A 21,269-nucleotide genomic window follows, 5' to 3' on the forward strand; every position below is an offset into this window, starting at 1 on the left:
TCCTGGTTCAAAATATTCGATGGTTCTCTCTTTCAGGACCAAACCGACACACTGGAGCGTAACAACCCAGAAGCCTTTCACCCTGCTCGTTTCCCGTCTCATCACTTTCCCTCTTCTGTATGCTGGACCCTGGGCTCAGCATTTCTGCACACTGTCATACCCACTGTGTACTTGGCCTCTTGACAAGTTCCTGCCTCTCCTTCATGTTTTAGCTCAAGGATGATCTCCACAGAACAGAGTCTGGCGATATTTCCTCCAACACTACGTGTACCTGTTTTATTGCACGAATTACACTTTATTGCAGTTGTCCACAAGTTTCTCCTTCTTACTAGATTACAGTCTTCTTCAGGACAGTGTCTGTCTCGTCATCCGTGCATCAAACACTTAAGATGTATCTTGTCACACAGTAGATGCTCAATAGCTATTTGCTGACTGAGTGAATGAACATGACCTGGTGTCCGTGAGGCTCTGACAATCAGCAGAAGAATCCTTCCAGAACAACTGCAATAAAGACTGTGCAGTATTCCAGCCCTGAGTTACCCAAAGGTGGTTTAGAAGACAAAGAGACATCAGCTATCATGAAATAATTTTTAATGTTTTAAAATTTAACTAGTGCACACAATACATGTTTTTAGCAGTAGAAGAATGAAAATGTGTGTATGGTGTTTAATAAAATTGACATTACAAAACAAGACCACGTTAAGAACTTTCTCAAAAGTAGAAGTAAACATTTCAGTAAAAACCAAATAAACAACATGCTAAGGGATATGATTTTAAAATTATAATAAATGTAGTTGCCTAAATCCAGACGTCAGACATTGAGATTTACTTTGACACTTAAAAAAAAAAAAAATCAGAATGCCCTTCATTTTAAATGCGTTAAAAAAAAAATGTTTCCACATTGTTTTCCTGCTGGCAACTACAGTATAATCAAGTATATAATAAGAATACCAGCCGGATTCCAATCTGATAATAAAAAAGGGTACCACCTGGTCTTCTGGTTAAATACATAGTTCACCTCAGAAAGCGACAAAAAGCCATGCTACACATTACCTATGTCAGACCCTCCCTGCCGTCCAGGCCCCAAAGTTAACACAGTTGAAAACTACTTCAACTTAAGAGAAAATAAAAACAAAAATCTACAGCACCTTATGGTTTTTAAGCATAGGAAACGGGCAGAATGGAAATACAGGAAGAGGGAAACAATGGGTAAGACCAATGACGTGCTCTTCAGTAAAATTCCACTTACACGCAGCTGCTCAAATGGACAGAATGGCTGATTCATGCATTGGTCACATGAAGAAAAAAACTGACTTTCAAAATGTCCTCGAATTCTGGCAGATCCCTCCAAAATGTAAAGACTGGAGATAATCTACTCACACAATCATTTCCTAGAACTTCATCAAACAATTAGCTAGCACCATAACGGTGGAGGTCGTGGTGAGGAAGAGGAGGTGAGGAAGAAAGGAGTATTATTTTTACTTCCTACCCACTCTGCTCCACCAAAGTACGAAGGTTCAAAGAGTCCTCCTCGGAAAACCAAACAATCAAAATGCGTTCTATGCAAATAAATCGCTTTCCAGGCTGAGTCCGCCCAAATGGTAGTACTTCCCTTAACACTTCAGCAGCATGTAATTCCAGGACAAGCAGATTTCTCTAGAATCCTGACAACCAGTGCCAGCTTGGAAAAGTTTAATTTAATGCACAAGAATGGCAAATGATGATGATACTTAGAATAGCATCTTGGTCATAGTGGGGTAAGAATTTAATCAGCATAGAAGGCATTTGCTAGCACGTTATATGGTTAAAAACTCCAAAGTTCAACTGTTTCTTTTTCAGAGGTGAATTTCACTGAGAATGGGGATCTCGTTTTGTCAACTTTTCCTCTTCTTACAAGTAAACCCATTCAAACCACTCCTGCCTTATGTAAAAATATTAAAATCTTATATAAACCTTACCAATGGCCTGAGAAATGCAGGAACATTCACGAAGAGATGTGTGCAAAAATTGTTTTCCTCAGAAAGCAGGATAAGTTGCAATAAGAATCCACCCTCTAGAATAAAATTTTAGAAGGGGTTTGTTTCTATTTTCACTAAATGAACAAGGGAGGTTTTATCTAACACTTGTATGTAGATTTAAAATGTATTTAATACATTTAAATTCTAAACAAATACTGACAATTGGTATCACAAAATGTGATGTGGTATATTTGTAGAATTTTAGGATTCACTATGTAAGTTTCTATTACACATTAATAAAATTTAATTGTACATTTCAAATACAATTATTCTTGCTTCACATCATTTATTTAGAACACCAGTCCCCTTGGTTATGTTCACAACTTTCAACCCTTTAAGAAGCTGTACCAAAGTTAAAAAAAATCATTAGATTTGATAGTGACAAGTGAGGAAATACAACTCTTTAAGGGTTGAATGAATAAACCAGATATAAATGCTTAAGAAAACACAAGTATTATATAGGTAATATAATTAATTACAAATTGCTTTCTGTTCATTAAAAATGTCTCTTTTGGACTTGAAGATGGTAGACAAATAGGGTCATTATGATGTGCATGTCTTTGCAATGCCGATATTACCAGATTACACAGATTCGGGCGAACGCTGCACCACAGACAGGACTGAGAACGTGCCGCATCTGTAACGCCATCGATGGAAACAGACTGCGTACCTAAGTGCTGGGCTTCCAATCTCTTATCCACTGTCAGTTCCTCTTTAGTTACTAGACGATGAAGCTTCCGCCTTCCCTGTGGCTTCCTCACCAAAGAGCAGCTTTCGAAGTATATTTGCATAAAATGGTCCATACACTTGTTTGTTGAGATTCACAATGTTTGCGTATTGTGAGCCTAGCACCTTGAGCTCCTGCTGAATGACAGTGAGGCCTCCTGGTACGGGAGGCATGCATTTTTGAGGGCTTGGTAGACAAAGTAGGCTTTTCATGTATAGCTGGATTCGTTTATCTAGGGGAAAAGAAGGCAGCTTTATCTGTCCCATTATTAAGGCACATAATTTTTAAAAAAGAGAGTAGTAATTGTGGTAGGTGGATTGCAACAACATTCTCAGTTCTTTACCCCTTCCTATATTCATGCCCTTTCCAAGGTAGCCTTGCAGCTCTTCCCATCAAAGACTGGAGTCTATTTCCCCATGCCTTGGAGCAGGGATGGCCTTACGACTTGCTTTGGCCAATGCAGAATGTGACAGAAGTGCTCGAGTTCCATGCTCAAGAGGCATGGTTTGAACCTGCTCTCTCTGCCTACCACCACTATATAAACCACCCTAGGGCTGATGAGAGACCATGTTGAGGGAAGCCCAGCTGTTCCATCTTAGGCCACCCTAGGCCAGCTGGTAGCCAACCAACTCCCAAACACTTGAGAGAGCACAGGCAAGATCAACAGAACTACCTACCCAAGCCACAGCTGACCACAGATGCCCAAGTGAGTACAGCAAGACCAAAATTACTGCCCAGTTGCCCCACAGACTTGTAAGCAATGATAGATGGAGTTTTAGGGTGATTTGTTATGCAGTAATAGCTAACTAATAAAACATGTATAGCACTTTCAGGGTGGGGTGGGGAATCTTTTACAAAAACTCAATGTCCATAATTTTAGTTACGTATCCTATAGCTCAGTTTGTAAACTGGCACTGCCAGTTTAGTCCACACAGTATTTTTTAAAAATAGAAGCCATTTAAAATCAGGGGATTTCACATAGAAAATCAGATTTTTGGTTTTTCTTGAAAAATCTACAGATCTGGCAAACTTGGGGGCCCGAACCGCCACATGGCAAGGGTGAGCACACATCTGAGTGTTTGCAGGACAGTTGACACCTGCTGTCCTGGCATAATTAGAAACAGCATTCTCAAAAGTGTCCTGGGTGGGAAAATAAATTATATGATCACCTCCCACATGGGCAACAATCTGCAGGCACTGAGGAAGGGCCACCCCAACTGGCACTGCCACCTTCTCCATTCTTCCTGCTTCAGTGCTTCAGTGTATCTGCTTTTGAGAAGACTTCACAAAAGCATGCAAATGCATAAATAAGTGAAGCTGCAGTGTAATGAACAAATGGTACTGGACAAGCATCACCTACTCCGGCCCATGCTGCTCCAAGGATGTTCTCTGGTTTTGGAAACAGAAATCTCACAAATAATAAAGTTTACTATGGAAAATATACGCCACTGAATATGGATAACTACGACATTAGTGAAACTTATCTCCAAACACTTCTCCCAAAATCACATGCTCCAGCTAGACCTGACCTAGAACTCAAAGTGCCTGGTGCCCCATGTCCACATTTTAGCCCAAATTGTTTCCTCTTACTAGAATGCCCTTCCAGCTCATCTCATCTCTGCCCAAGTCCAGAGCATCCTTCAACACTGATGCTACAGTCACCTCCTTTCTGTGGCTTTCCCTAGCACCTGTTACACTATCTCCTCACATTGCTGTTACTCGAGAATTTCTCTCTCTCCCTTCTTAGTGGGCTCTCTGAGGGTTAGGGCTATTTTTTTTTTTTTATCTTTATATCCCTGGTCTGGCATGTGGCAGGCATGTCATCAACCCTGGTTGAATTGAAGTGAGATTGGAATGAAAAAGGTCTGTAAAAATAAACCCCAAACTAAAAACAATGGGAGCCAGAGAGGAATGGGAGCTGGAGAAGGTGGTCAAGATGACTTGGGCTTTATCCGTAATTTATCAAAAAGAAGAAATTATTCATGAATGTATCACTTGTACAACTGAAAATTGTACAATTTTTAAAAACACATGCAGCTATCAGCATGCAAATAATTTACACAGCAGGGAATCCATAAATCATTTTTACTTGGTTTTGGTATATGTTTGAAAAGAAAATGGTTTGAAAGAAAACTCCCTCTCTAATAACTTTTTAACGGCTAAGAACACAGAGGGAGTTGTAATTCCACTGTAAACAAACAACAATCAACTAAGAACAAAAGAAGGCAGACAGTGGGTACCATGAACAACAGGCCAGGAAAGCCAGGACTAAGTTGAAGCCCTTCTTCTATCCCAGGGATCCCTCTAAGTGCTTAATGTATTCCAGCTCCTCTGCAGGCAGAGAATTAAGAGCAAACTGCCTACTAAATTCCCCGTTAGGCTGGTTGCCAGATTCTTATAAGCCTGGGTCTATTTTCATCACAGATATGGTCCAAACACTTTTCCATAAGACTGTTTAAAGAATGAAACTCTTTCAAAACTGTTATTATGCCGACAAGTGGTTCTGTCTCGTCTGTGGACAAGTCAGTTTTGAGGCCAAGACTAAAGTGACAGAAGCATCTGTCCATTTAGGAGCAGCCAAATCGAGCCCCTGCCAAAGCCGTGCCCTTGGCTTCCAGAGCCCAGGCAGAGACGCTCAAATGAGTCATTCAAGTTGCTAGGTAACAATACTTTGAATGAGGTTACAAAATACTTCCAATTTGCAAAAGAACAGGAAACTTAGACTGAGGAGAGCTGGGGTGGAAAAAAGTTGCTTGACCGGATTTTAAGAGGCCACCTCAGGGTGGGGCATCTCCTGGCCCCCAGCTTCCCTCTCCCTTCTGACTTTGCAAGTACTTCCCTGATCTAAAGCAAGGGCACAGAGGACACCCGATGCTCTGGCCACTCTGCCAACCAGCAGCAGGGCTCCAGTTCTGACCGTAGTGCCCATCAGAGCAGTTAAGAATATGAGTCAGACAGGCTCAGGAAGAATCCATACTCTGCAACCCGTGAGTTACGTAGCCTCAGGTGAGAGCTACTTAACTGCTCTAAGTCTCCCTGCGGTCACCCCTTCCACAGATATTTATTAAAGCTCACCTCTGGGCCCAGCACGGTACAGGGAAAAAGCAGTGAGCAAATATGCACCCGTCCTCGTGAGGCCTGTGCACTAGTGAGGGTCTCTTGGTACGTGGCAGAGACTGCAGACGGCCTGCCCCTCTTCCTCCAAGGGACACCATCTCCTAGGTGTTGCTGGAGACGCAGGCCATGAGATGCATGTCAGCAGTGACGGTTACAGGGGGAGGGCTCAGCCACAGGCAGTTGTGGTTATGCTATGCCTGTTATTGTTCTCACCTGTCACCCCTCAGAGTCCACGTGCTACGCACCAGACAGCTCTTTTCTGGGGGGTGGGGTTGAAGCCTAGAGCTATTAAGTGACCTGGGTGGCCTAGACCTCCAGTATCCCATCTCCGCAGGGATGAGAATGCGAGAAACTATTTAAGAGCCCCAACTAAATAATAACAAGTATTGATATTAGTATTCTTAGGGACGTCAGTGCTGTACTTTGAAAACTTGCAGATTAGTCCTGTAATGTCAGTGTATTCAAATCCTACACTCTTTCCTCTGTCTGGTCCATTCCTTACCCTCCGCACTAGACACTAGCTTTGTGTCCCACATTACCCTCTTCCTCTTCTTAAGGCCACAGCACCCTGATCTAGTTTGGGGAAAACGATCTCTTCCCTACTTTCAGACCAGGTGTTACAGGTAAAGCTGACTCACTTTGGCTCCAGGAACGGAACACATGTCTCAGGTTTAAGTTCCTTCCCTTCTGGCACCATGACTGAGCCCACATCGGGACATGACCACCAACTGGAGCCAATGAGACTCAATTCTGGGGTCACTGTTTGAGCTAAGAGGGGAGGGAAACCGACTCCTTTTTTTTTTTTTTTTTGGCTTGACTTAGACATGGAAGGATGTAGGCTGGAGCTGAAGTCATCTTGCTATGTTGGAAAGAGACTATCTGTGGAGACAGCCAGCCCAGAGGAAGGCAGTGCTGAAGGACCAAAGTGGGGAAACCAGTGCACAGGACATAGTTTGAGCTCTGATTAAGCTGTACCAGCAGCCAATCCCACACTGCTCTTTTGTGTTATATGAGCAAATATATTCCCTTTTTGCTTACGCCACTTTAGAAGCTTAGATGTTCTGTCACAATTAACAGAAAAAGTCCTAACTGATATATTCTCCATTTCCCCAACTCACCAACACAACTTGACCCTGAGATATTCATTTTCTTGGCAATCAAGTACCAAAAAAAAGCCCACTCACTATGCCTCTCAGTTCCAAGGTCTTTTTATCTCTTTGTCTCTCTTAGCCTGACCAACATAGGGGCCTCAGGTCACAGAGGCTAGCTCCCAGCAAAGCCCGTGTCTGCTTTCTGTGAACATACTGCCAACTGGTTTGGATTGCTGTACTGATCTGGGAATTTAACAGTACTGGCAACATGATGTTATTTTCTTCATAAAAACCTATTGGCTGGGTAGTAAGGTAGAAGGCCCTGAACCATTCCCCCACTCCGCTACATATACACATGGAAGCAGCAATGAGTCTCAAACCTTTGAAAATATTAATGCTTTCTTCATATTTTCAATATTTATTCACTCACCGAAAGAAGCAAGTAACCTGCCTAAGACTCAAATTTGACTGACACTTAACACTAGTCAAAATCAACATGCTAACACAAATTGGAATTGAAGCAAAAACCAATAAAAACATAAGGACTCACCAATCAAAGACCAGATAGGATTGTCCTCCTCTTCAATGCTTGAGAATTGACCTACGAGATTAGCTTGAACCTCAGCATTTAAAGTGGGTAAACCTCTCTCCATCAGGGTCTTGTTAACCTCAACACAAGTCTGAACACCAATAGAATTCAGGACTTCCTTCAAGTTAAAGGTTCTACAAAACATGAAACAAAAATCCCATCAGTGATAGTCTTTATTTAGCGGGGTTTTTTGTTGTTGCTGTTGTTTTTTAAGATATACCAACTTGTTTCAAATGTCTACCAATTTTCTCTTATACAGACAAGAATTACCTCTATTAGAATGAGCTTAGAAAATAGTAACTCCTCCCAACCACCAACCCTTATATGTAGCAGATTTTTCTTAAAACCACTCAATTCTGTAGGTAGTGTTTAAACAGGAAAGCATAGAGAGAAAAATGTGGTCCCTGAAAACAGGTCTGCAACCCCATTTTCAGGCAGGGCTGTCAGAAAGGGAAAGAAAAAACCTATTTACTTCTTAAACCCTCTGGTTTGAGTGGATTCATTCATAGGTTTTTTGTTTGTTCATTTGTTTGTTTTTTAATGTGCTTGGAGAATGAGGTAGAATCAATTCCTGTATCCACGCCTGAGGAGTAAGTCTCTAACAACAATCAAAAAAATAAGAAATTAAGATATTTAGACGCCAATACCATAAAGACAAATTACTTAATGACCTATCATGATGAAAGATAAGAAACTCCTTCCCGTTGTTACTTTCAAGTACCTGGTCAGTAATCCCAAATATATACAGTCCGGAAAACTGTAAAAGCAGTTAGTGGTGGGTTATTTAATAGGTAAGGAAAAAGGTAGAATTAGAAACAGCATTTATTGGGTCCACACTATTGAGGAATGATCACTGAAAACTGAATCTCACTATTCAGAAAGGGTCTTTAAGACAACTTTGTGCAAAATGGGAATTAAAGGTTAAGAGAAGGGGGGATGGGGTGGAGGGAATTAGACAAAACAGCAAAACAATCAGATAGGCAGAACAATTATAAAGAAGATGACAACAACCAAGCAGCTATTTAAAGCTAACACTTATCAAATACTTACCATGTGCCAGACACCTGCACTAAGTGCTTCTTCACTTGAGTCACCTTAAGTTTCCATAACTCTAAGGCAGGTACAATTATTCCCTTCTTACAAGTGAGGAAGTGAGACTCAGAGTGATTCAGGATCTCATTCAATGGTACATAAGTCAGTAGCATAGCTAGGATTTAAACCCTGGTTTGTCTGACCCCAAAGCCTGTCCTCTTAGTAACCATTTTGCTGTGTGCTTTATATTAACACTTAAGCAGTACTGGGGGTTCATTGAAGGCTTAATAAATTAGAATTCCTGGAAAATAATAGTTACCCAGTGTGGGGAAATGCTAAGATAAGATCTATTGCAAAACCAGAGCAGGTTTCTTTTCATTATAGGTCTTGGGTCCTGGAATGTGAAATAAAAGAGCCTGGCAGGTTAGCACCAGGATCAGTAGAAAGGGCAGGGCCTGACACAGGCCAGGGCTCAGGCCTTGGCTTGCAGCCCAAGGCAAATCCTATTCTTTATCTGAGCTTCAGGTCAAAATGAGAACTTTGGATGCTGTAACCACTTGGGCTTCTTTTAGCTTTTAATATTCTAGGATTTTATCAAGTCATTTATGTGCTCTGTGTGTAAGGGGCAGGAGGATGGGAGGCTGGGTGTATCTGCCTTCAAAGAGAGGAATAAAGTCCCTGAAAACACCTGAAAGGGGAACCGGCAAGAGGCACTGACCCATAGGAGACCCATGCAAACACCTGGTCATCGGCTAAGACTAGGAATTTTCTGGCTTGGACAGGATTCCCAATAGGATGATCTAAAAATGCATAGTTGAAATGGGATTCTAATATTCAATGAAGCTTTGATATTCTAATATTCGATGAAGGGATATGAACTTGGCAAAAACAAAACTTTCATTGGACTTGTAGAACATCTCTGAAGGACAGAGATGTCACCACTACTGAAGATTTCACAGAAGCTGGATCAGTGAAGCTAGGAAACATTTCATTGCAGAAAAACAATGGAGTCAAAACAATTGAATCGGAACACCTCTTTGATCAGGTGTTCTAAACACTGAGCACGGTGGATTTCTGGGTTTTGTTTGTTTTCTCCACAACACTGTCAAAGAAGAGATTTTGCACACACCCATCCTAAGTGGAAACACTATACTCACCCTGGCACATGTTATGGAAAAGACCTCTCTCTTCCTATGATGGGACATCTAAGCCTTCAGAGATATTAAAAGAAATTCTAGAAAAAGAAGGTGTGAGCTAAGCTGCTCTAAGGCACTGCCCTGAACATCACATCCAAATGTCCAAGGTTACTCACGTTCTCTGAAACACATGCAGAGCCTGAATACAAAGGTGAGCAGATAAAAACACTTGGGACTTACTCTTTGTTCATGCCTTCAAGTAGAACAGCTGAAATCCTTTTGAGCCTGATTACAAGCTCAGGTAGGCCTTCTGTAAGAGCGCCCACCATGTTGTTGGTGATTAAGGACAGGCAGGCAATCATTTTCAGTTGATTCAGCTTTTCTGTCAGTTCCTGAAGACGTGTTCCATCTGTCATGAGTGTCTAGCGTATTTATTTAAAACATAAAAATAGAAAGGGACGCTCAATACCATGAACATGTAAAATAAGCAATGTTACATCCAAAATCCTATTTTTATCTGATATCAGTAAAGTCATTAAGCCACATGCAACACAGACAGACCAGCTGTTTCACAGTTCAAACTTAAGAATTTGAATACTGGAAAACTTGAGGGAGGAAAAAAAAAATCACTCACCTCTGGTAACTCTTTTTTCTGATAATCCCACTGTAACAATTTCAAATAACTATTATTTAGCACCAATGTAGGGCTCAGGCTTGGCTTAGAGCTGTTTTCAGCCCCGGGAGTTAAAGCAGTCTCAGAAAGAGAAAGCAATTCTTCACGCACAGATTCTTTTATCCATTCTGTAGTTTGATCAAGAGCACCTGCAAGTGAAAAGGCCACATATTTGTCCTACAGCTGGTGGATTCCTTCATTTGTGCATCCTACACAACAGATGTCAGGTTAAGTGCTGTGCATGAATAACAAGACAGCCACACCCCTCAAGGAACCTGTAGTCCAGATGGGCAGACAGACCTGTAAGCTCACAATTACAGCAGAATACAGTGGATACTAGAAGGCACAGTGGGAGTGGAGGGAGGAGACGCTGTCCAGGGCAGACTCTAAGAGGAAGAACTCCGTAAGTGACACTTCAAGATACAAGGCCAACAAAGGAAAGAGCTGTCACTCCAGGCCAGGAGACTAGCCCACACAAAGACCCCGAGCAGTGAGAAAATGTGGCAGTTTGGATACTACAAGCAAATCTGTACTGCTGGCCCATAAAGTACTGGGGAGGGGGGAGGTAGCAGATGGCATCAGAGAGACAGGCAGGCCAGCTCACACAGGACCTTGAGTCTTGTGCAGAGAAGGTACTTAGATTGAAGGCATTGATTATTAAACATTTTTGGGTTCCAGACCCCTCAGAGTGTCTGAATAGAGCTATGCCTTTCCCCACATGCTGGTGTGCATACTTTATTTTACTTCAGACCCAGTTCTAAGGTTCCCCCCCCAGAAATAAATTGCCTTTTATACCACATTTCTTATAAAATTATGTATTTGGGAGAATTTACAAGGTGCCAATTGCTTAAACATGCAGACTGGACACAGGTGCAGATTTAAAAAAAAAAAAAAAAAGACCCAGGGAGTGAAAGTCACCAGGAAATTCCCCCTCAGGCTGAGCACTTAAACAGGGGTAATTTATGAGTAGCTCCACTTGCCACACTAAAGCAACACCATCCCCAGAATTTCAAAACTTTGTTTCTCCTCAGTTGGCAAATGTTGTTCTGTTTATAAAGATGTAAAAAACTTGCAGTCTTTTATTTAAAAGATATCCAACAGAGAGAAAGAGTGGAAACCATCACGGAGATAATTACAACATGGCACTAATAAGCATTTATACTGCAAACCTGATCATGTACAGCTGACACATTTAAAAGCCCATTTAGCTATCTCAAACAAAAGCAACAGTGTAGCATGGAGGTTCTCAGTCCTGGCTGACTGTAAAATCACCTGGGGAACTTTAAAAAGAAAAAAAAAAAAAAAAGATCTTGGGCACTGGTTCTTGGAGATTTTGATTTAATCACTCTGAGATGGGGCTCAGGCATCTGTGTTTAAACACCCCAGGTGATCCTAGCATGTAGCCAGAATTGAGTTCAACTCAAAGCATAAAGAGCATGAGTTTCGAGGGAAACATAGGCTTTTCTCTAACGGATCTACTGAGATTTCACTCCCACAAGCTAGTACACTGACTGCTCTATGTGGCTCCAAAAGTAAGGTCAACCCTATGAGGCACTGGTACCCTCAGTTTTTCACGTCGAAAAGAGCCTCTCCATTCATTTCTTCAGTGACAAATGAGCACCTACTATAACACGAGACACTGTACCAAGTGCAGAGAATTCACAGATGAGTAAACACGGTCCCTACACTCAAAAATGTCTCTATCTCCCAGGAGAGAGAAACAGAACAACGGGTAATGGTTTTATAGGTGCATTTACCTAAGAATTTCTCAGGAGCAGCGGAGGCCCAAGAGCACTCCCCACCAATATATGCTCCCGTTTCCTGCCAGGAAGGCTTGGCCTAACCCCCCTGAAACTATCTCTGATTCTCTAAATCCATATCCTGTCAGGCCTTAGTGGTCCAGCCCTAATGCCTCTTCCTGTGGGAAGTCTTTCTTGATTCTATGGACCCTTCCTTATCACTCCCTTCTCAAAGCGCATCCGCTTTTGAATTTTGGATCTGGCTGTCATTTCTCTTATAAACAGCTGACCTGAAAAACAGCTTCTCTATTTATTAAAAATTGTCATTAAATATTTCATGTGCCTTTGATCTCACTAGTGATACGAAAATAAGACTCTGAGAGTCCAAGCCTATGACCTTTATTTTTTATTTCACTTTTGCTTGACTTAGCTCACAGCACAACTTGATAGGTGTGTGAAATACGTGGCCCTTGTCCTGGCAGACCCACTTGCTTTGGAAACTAATCAAATGTTTTTCCAGTGGTACTTGCCACTTAGTAGGTTCTCAAAAAGCCTCTGCTCTCTGTATCTAGCATGAGAGACCTGGTAGGCTTCCTATTTAATTCACTATCTCTGGAGGTAACCATGGGCTTAAGGACTGACTCAATCTCCTTCAGACTGACATTGATTTGGTTCTATATGCCTGAAGATATCTTTCCCTTCCAACTGTCATCCAGTAAAATGTTTACTAATATACACAGTGCATGAAAATCAAACTAAAAGACACAGAGTGTTTTTACAAACTTTCAAAAAGCAGAGGAGGAAACACTTCCTAATTTATCTTATGAGGCCAGCTTTGCCCTGCTACCAAAACAAGGCAAAGGCATTATAAGAAAAGAAAATTACAGAGGGATATCTTTCATAAATACAGATGCAAAAATCCTTAAGGAAGCATTTGAAAGGCAATAAAATAAAAATATACAAGGGGCTGGATAAACATCTCAGGATTGCAAGGTTGGTTTAACATTAAAAAAAAAAAAACAGTCACTGTAATTCACTACATTACACAATAAAGAAGAAAAATATGACCACTTCAGTAAGTGCAGGAAAAGCATGTGAACAAATTTAACGTGACTTATTTAGAAAAAAATTCTCAGCAAACTTGAAATAGTAGAAAAATTTCTTAACCCAAAAAAAAGAGCATCTATGAGAATCTGCAGCTAACATCATACTTAATGGTCAAACAATAAACATTCTTCTGCTAGAAAAGCAAGGATGCCCTTTCTCATGATTTCTGTTCAACATTTGATTGGAGGTCCTAGTCACTGCAGTAAGACAATACAAAGAAATAAAGGCAACATGAGTGTATTGAATATATACTGTAGAAAAACCTAAACAACACTGCAAAGCTATCAGAATTAATAAGTTAACTTAGCAAGATCTCAGGATGCTAAGTTAATTCTAGAAAATAAAAGTTTTACAAAATAGCATTTATAATAACACCAGAAAAACATGAGATTAAATTTAATGAAATAATTACAAAACTAGTACACCAAAACTAAAAGAAAAAATATTGCTGAAATAAAGATTTAAGTAGAGATACTGAGTTCACAGTTTGGCAGACTCAATATTATTAAGATGTCAATTCAACATAATTCCAATCACCATCCCAGCTGGCTTTTTTGCAGAACCTGATAAGCTAATTAAAAATGTATATGGAAATTCAAAGGACCTAAAATAGGCAAAACAATTTTGAAAAAGAACGAACGAAGTTGGAAGACTAACACCACCTGACTTTAAGACTCAGCCTCAGTAACCGGGATAGTGTGGTATCAAGTAAGAGTAGAAATATAGGTCTATGGAAAAGACTAGAGAGTCCAATAAAAAGGAAGGAAGTACTGATACGTGCTACAACATGGGTAAATCTTTAAAAACATAATACTAAGTGAAAGAAGCCAGACACAAAGAGACACATATTATATGATTCCATTTACATGAAAAGTCCAGAACTGTCAAATCCATAGGGACAGAAAGTAGAACTGTGGCTGTCAAGTGCTAAGGGAAGGGAGGAATGGAGAAATACTGCTAATGAGTTCTGGGTTTCTTTTGGGGGTATGAAAATTTTATGGAATTAGATAGTAGTGATGGTTGCACAACCTTGTGAATAAACTAAAAACCAGTGAATTATACATTTTTAAAATTTAATTTTATGGTATGTAAATTATATTTCAATTTAAAAAAAGAATAAAGAGTTCAGAAATAGATTCACAAATCTATGGTCAACTGATCTTCAACAAAAAGCCAAAGCAATTCAAAGGAGAAACAACAGTCTTTCTCAACAAATAGTTTTAGAATTGGATATATGAATGGAAAATTTTGAACGTTGAAATATATTGTCTTGAAATGGTTCATAAACCTAAAACTTATGAAACTTCTAGAACAAAACATCCAAAAAAATTTATTATCTTAGGATATGTAAAGATTTTGTAAGCTACTCACTAAGTGTGCAAACCATATAAGAAAAATTTGATTATTGGACTTCATCAAAATTACAAACTTCTCTTCAACGGACAGTGTTAAGACAATGAAAAATGCAAGCCACAGATGGGAAGAAAGTTTCACAACACAAGTCTGACAAGGGGCTTACTCCCACAATATACAAAGAGCTCTTCAAATCGATAATAGGACAACCCAATTTAAAAATGGGCAGGGACTTCCCTGGTGGTGCAGTGGTTAAGAATCTGCCTGCCAGTGAAGGGGACATGGGTTTGACCCCTGTTCTGGGAAGATCCCACATACCTTGGAGCAACTAAGCCTGTGCACCGCAACTACTGAGCCTGCATCCCACAATTATTGAAGCTGGTGTGCCTAGAGCCTGTGCTCCACAACAAATGAAGCCACCACAATAGTTCACATAAGAAGATAAATAAACAGCCATTTAGTACATGAAAATATACTAAACATCATTAGTCATCAGGGAAGTGTATGTTAAAACCACATGAGCTACTACTTTCACACCCTCTATAAATATAGGGTAAAGTTCTGAAAGACTGATAATACTTAGTGTTGGTGAAAATGTAAAGCAATTGGAACTCCCATACATTGGTGGTAAATACAAAATGGTACAACTACATTGGAAGATAATTAACAGTTTCTTCTAAAATTAATCACATATTTACTATATGACCTAGCCATTCTACTCCTAGGTGTTTACCCAAGAAAACAAAAACACATGCCCATACAAAGACTGGTACACAAATGTTCACAGCAGGTTTATTCACAGTAGCCTAAAACCAGAAATAACACAGGTGTCTAGCAACAGGTAAATGAATAAATGACATATGTAATCACATAATAGGATACCTTTCAGTAATATAAACTATTGATACAACATGGATGAATAGCAAAAACCTTATGTTGAGTGAAAGAAGTCAGATAGAAAAGTGAACATCAGTATTATACCATTTGATATGAAGATCTAAAAGAAACAAAACTAATCTACAGTGATAAAAACTATATCAAATTTATCTTGATCAGGGGGAGGTTGGTTGCAAGGAGCTTGAGGATTCTTTTTGGAGTGAGAGAAATGCTTTATTTCTTGTTTCTGGTGGTGGTTACATGGGCATATTCTTTAGTCAAAACTCACAGAACTATACACTTAGAGTGGGTGCATTTTTATTGTAGTATAGCATATTTCAATAAAGTTTAAAAAAAATATAGGTTATGGGTTGACCAATTAAGTCACTGCGTCTAAGGCAAAAACCTAGCAAACAACCTATGGGATAAAAGTCACACAAAACTTTATCAACACAAACCACACACGTAAATATTTGCATTACGTAAAAGCCACTGATTGTGCTATTTACTGCTTCAAAGAATTCAGTCCAGGGAATGCCCTGTGAACTCTGCCAGTTTGGTAGGAAAGAGTTTAGTATTTGAGCTTTCTGAGATGAATGCATCAAGGGTATCCCTGTATGGATTCATCAAGGAATACAATTCCCACCTCTGCCAACTTCTAATAGGGTACCTAAGCATGAAATCCGGTACCTAAGCACGAAATCTGAGTGATCCCTAAGAAGGCGATGACGCTACATCCTGGATTTGGGGGACGGCCAGGCTAGCTCTTGGTCTCTACAATTCTGAACAGGCACCATTCAACTAACTAGGAGAATGGTGCAGAACACATGAATGGGAGTCCCTGATGTTGTCCAAAGCTTTAGATGTTCTCCATTTTCAATATTATGGAAAATAGTCACAGCAAATACCCCAGTTTTCAGTTAGAAGAATGTAGTCCCCTTATCCATGACATTCACTCTTTTATGCCTAGCAATGCCTCACCTTCCCTTTTTTGGTACTGATTTTGAGGAATCACTTTTCCTTTACTCCATGCTTTCTTTTTTGTGAACATCAATTAGAGGTCCCGTGACAAGGCAAGCTCCCGGACCAGGGGCTGGCCTCACTGAGTCATAGCCCATCAGACTCTTTGCTGGGACTCTGAATATGCCCACAGTGTTCAAGGATGGCCCAGGTTGAAGTGCACATTAACCATCTGAGGATGGAGCTAGGAACTTTCCCTTGTATGTTCCTCCCCAGATTCCGGATGCCTTCCTGGTTTCTGGCCTTGCGCACACTCAGGTATTTTAGCTTTTCTGTGAACTGCCCCCTCCTTCCATTCACTTCCTTTTCTGCTAGATCAGCCGGTTAGTTTCTATTGCCTGCGATATACCCCAGCTGATATAATACCAAATTGAAAAACCCAAAGAAAGGAGCCAAAGCAGCAGCTTGGTTTACTCCCAGCTTGGCCGTGGGAGACCTGGCTTCCCGTCCCAGCTCCACTACTCCTCAGCTGTGCGGCTCTGTCTTTGGGTTGGTGGTTGCTGAACATCCGTTTGCTCATCTCTAAACTGTTCTGTAAATATTTTCTGAATGCCTTGGGTGCCAGGCAAAGACAATCATAATGCAGTTTCATATATTTCTGAAAAATATTTATGTCCCATAGGATTTCTGAGTCACATGAAATGAAGTTTCCAGAGAACATTTTATCAGATATACGAGATTATCGAAATAAATAAAGCCTTTTCTTTCTGAGTATCTGGAAGATTACGTGTGGCCTGGCCCCCAGGGCTAATGTGCCATTCTTTCCACAGATAATTTAGTTGTTGGATCTAATGTGGTTACTTTGTTGACATTTAATACACGTACCCAATCCCTGCCTAAGGCTTTCTTGGGTGTATTTTAAACAGGGCAATTATATAAAATCTGTTGGCAGAATACAATCTTTTGGGGTGTCAATTAAGAAACCCAGAGTACTTCTCTGTATTAATTTTTTTTTATAAAAATCACGTACATACAAAAATCCAACACTTTTGTCCCTCTGTCCAATACTGTAAGACTCTTATTTTGATACTAGGGCACAGTGGCCGACTTTTGGCAGCGTGACTTGAAGATATAATTAACAGCTGACATACCCTCTGCTTCCTGGACTCTTGATTTCTCTGGGAACATATTTAGAGCGAGGCAATAATGACCTATTTGCACAGCTGGATTTATTCTATTCTTAAATCTCTAGAAATATCCGAGTCAATGTGAAAGATGCAAATGAAATATAAGTCACTAAGCCTGGGTTTTAAGGAGAGAAACAAAACCTTTGAGATGAACAAAACTTTAATGCAACACTACATTAAGGAATTTGTTCAAGATTACAGACTACCTTGACTCAAGACATGGAGACATTTGCACACATGTATACACATACATTAGGGGACACGAGTAAAACCAACCAATGAGTCTCAGGAGAATGCTGCTAACAGCATGGTTACCATACCTCAGGTTTCAGATCCAGGTCCTATGTAGGGTTCTAGCTCCCATAATCCCTCTCTGCCTTTGAAGCCAAAACAATATAGCCCTGAAGTCACAGAATTTTAGTTGCAGAAGGATCCTTAGAAGTCATCTAGTCATATCTGCCATCCGATGCTAGAGCTCCCTCTGCAAATCCCCCCAAGAGAGTCAATATATTGTTTGGAGAGAGTCAGTTTTGCATAGTGGTTGAATGCACACGCTTTGGGGCAGAGACATATCTGGGTCATCCAGGCATTACTACTATTAGCAGTCACCTAGGGTAAGTACCTTAACCTCAGTTGCTTCTTTTATAAACAGTGGGTGATAACAGTACCAGCCTCACAGGGTGACTTGTGAAGCCTGAATGAGCTAATAAATGTAAGGTGTTTGGTACATAGGACGGACTTGGCACAAAGTAAGTGCTCAAAAAAAAATGTTAGCTAGCATGGGCTACTATTGGTAATAGAGAGGCCCGCTACAGAGTTACAACAGCAGCTCCAGCTGCTAGGAAGGTCAAAAATCGGCTGTCTCCCATGGGATGTAGTCTGCCCTACAGAGCTTAACTAAAGCCCTGAATCACTACCAACAGGGAAGGCAGTGCTCATGGCCCAGCTGAGTCTCCCTGTTACCAAGTAGAACGGGCCCAGCTTCACTGACCATTCCTCACGTCACCCTCCATGGCCCATGCCCTCTTCCCTGGACAGGCTCCAGCCTGCCGGAGCCCCTTTAAACGTGGCATCTGTTTGGCTTTGCTGACGTAAGGCTCTCAGATTGACTATCTCGACAGAAAAGCTCAGTCCATGAGGGGTACGGTGGGGTGGATGGATCACTTAACCCAGCCTTAGACTGTGGTTAACTGAAGCCCGGAGGCTGCTGTCAAGGGTTTGCCAGTGAGGGAACCAGTTAGCCAGCCTCTTGCCAGCTGTCCAACATCTGGCATCTCAGTTTCTTCACCTGTGAAATGAAGGGAATAACACTACCTCCCTCACTGAGTAACTGTGAGGGTTCGATGAGGTAATACTTCCTTTACTCCCATTTTCTTGATATTTCTTCCAGTCTGGTTTTAATGCCCACTAGTCTACTGAAACTGCTCCCATCATGGTTGCCAAGGGTCCTCACACGGTCATATCCAATGGTCAAGCCTTGGCCTTCATTTTTCTTGACACTTAGCAGCACTTGTCACAGCTGATCATGCCTTCCTTCTCCAAACACTTTCTACACTTGTCTTACAGGACACCACCCTCTCCTGGATGTCTTCACCTCTCTGGCTACCCTCTCACAGTCTCTGTTGCTGGACTTTTCCTCTTTTCAAGCTCTAGATGCTCTAGAGTCCCATGTCAGCCCCATTAAGTTTTTACACTCACTCTCTAGGTAATCTCATCCAGTTTAACACTGTGAATAAGAGCATGGACCGTGGAGCCAGACTGCTAGGGTGAGTCCCAGATCTATAACTCACAAGTTGTGTTGCAGAGGCGAGTGATTTAACCTCTCTATGCCTCAGTTTCCTCATCCATAAAATGGGAAGTAATTTCCCAAAGTTTTTGTAAAGATTAAATCAGTGAAAACAGGTAAAGTATTTAGAATGTGGTAAGCGTTCTGTACATGTTAGCTACTCTCCAGTTCCGTGGCTTTATCCACCATAAGCATGCTGCTGATCCCAGATGTACATCCCCAGTGCCCACCACTTCCCTGAACTCTGGTCTCTTACATCTAAATGCCTACCTGGCATCTTCATGTTGATGTCAAATAAGATGTCAAAGTTCACATGTCTAAAACTGAATGCTGACTCCATACCATCTCACACCCTTCTTTCCCTGGTCTCTCCCATCTCATTAACAGGCACCACTCTTCACCTAGTTGCTTAGAGTCACCCTCAACTCTCTTTTTTCTCTCATCCAACTTTCAGCAAATCTTGTTACTCCATTTTCAAAATACAAGCAGAACTTGCCCTCTTCTCACTATTTCCACCACTGCCACCTGGACCAGTCCACCATCTGCGATACCACCTAATTAGTACCTTTGTTTCCCTGCTTGCTCCTGTACAAACTATTCTCTACCCAGGAACAAGAGCATACTTTAAAAATGAAAAGCAGATGTTGCTCCCCTGTTCAAACTCTCCAATGACGCCCCATCACATTTGGAATGAAATCTAAATTACTCTCATTTCCTAACAAGGCTCTATACGACCTGCCTTTGTCTACCCTTCGGCCTCATCTGCTACCACTCTCTCCTGCACACTCTACTCCAGCCAAACTGTCTGCCCTGTGTCCAACTTCACAAGCAAGTTTCTGCTGCAGGGCCTCTGTACCTGCAAATCCCTCTGGCTGGAATGTTCTTCCATCTTCACATGGCCCTTCCTCATTCCTTTGGAAACGCTGCTCAAATGTTGCTTCTTAAGCCTCCTCAGTCCACCACATTAAAAAAAACACCCCATACCCTCACTCCTGCCCTGTTGCTGTCTGTCTCTGTATCTCTGTATCCTATTTTTCTTCATAGCACATAATAACACATCTGACAATATATGCTTGTTTGTCTGTCATGCCTACTAGGTCATCTCCTTGAGAGCAGCAACTTTATTCTGTTTCGCTCACTGTAATATCCACAGCACCCAAGATGTGTCTGGGACACAGGAGGTGCTTAATAAAATTTTTTTTTTTAATTCATGAAGAATAGCGCTTAGCACAATTCCTGGGTCAGAGTCAACAGCTATAAGTTTGTGATGTCAATTTTAGAAGTTAAAAAAATGTTGAACAGAAATGCCAAAAGTCTTTGTGATACTATTTAAGCTGTTAAAAATAAAAATATCACATTTTCATCCAATTTCAATATATATACATACTTATATCATACTTACTCGGAGTTTCTTCTAAAATTTCTTGGAACTTGGTTCTTTCATAATCTACCAACTGGCGCTGAAGATGTGGTCTCAGACTCCTAATTGTAAAATTGACCATGTCCATTTTCATGAGGTCCAGGACATGAAATATTTGTCTAAAATTTTTAGAGTTAAAATAGTTAGACAGGTGATTAAGAAATTAATCTGAAATTCATTAACTATTATTTATTTTACAGGTTGGAAAAGATAAACATCTCCCAAATGGTTTTGAAATTCCAATATCTTTGACAAGGTCACTTTTCACAAAAGGCATTACACATGCATTCCAAATGTATTCTTCCAGAGATCTTAAAGAGTATTTGCTTTAGCAAATATAATTCCAGATGATCCATTACATTCAGCCATAAACTGATAGACACTAAGAAGCATAAACAATGAGTCTTAACAATAAGACAAAAAAGATTCAAGAAGGAGTTTTCATTTGAAAGTCCCTT

General features: G+C 40.7%; 1 protein-coding gene across 4 annotated transcripts in view; it reads right to left on the reverse strand.

Annotated features, from left to right (window-relative positions):
• Window positions 1-579: 579 nt before the first annotated feature.
• TCP11L2 (t-complex 11 like 2) overlaps window positions 580-21,269 on the reverse strand; it is a 38,766-nt gene continuing 18,076 nt past the window's right edge. For all 4 annotated transcript variants that reach the window (XM_057741701.1, XM_057741697.1, XM_057741700.1 and 1 more), the window contains 5 exons: window positions 20,794-20,930; window positions 10,345-10,532; window positions 9,951-10,132; window positions 7,504-7,676; window positions 580-2,977 (listed from right to left, as the gene is read on the reverse strand). In XM_057741701.1, coding sequence (XP_057597684.1) covers window positions 2,733-2,977; window positions 7,504-7,676; window positions 9,951-10,132; window positions 10,345-10,532; window positions 20,794-20,930 — 925 coding nt within the window. In that variant the 3' untranslated portion in view covers window positions 580-2,732. The remainder of the gene's footprint in view (window positions 2,978-7,503; window positions 7,677-9,950; window positions 10,133-10,344; window positions 10,533-20,793; window positions 20,931-21,269) is intronic.

The sequence above is a fragment of the Hippopotamus amphibius genome, chromosome 7 (assembly GCF_030028045.1).
Source record: "Hippopotamus amphibius kiboko isolate mHipAmp2 chromosome 7, mHipAmp2.hap2, whole genome shotgun sequence".
Classification (NCBI taxonomy): Eukaryota; Metazoa; Chordata; class Mammalia; order Artiodactyla; family Hippopotamidae; genus Hippopotamus; species Hippopotamus amphibius.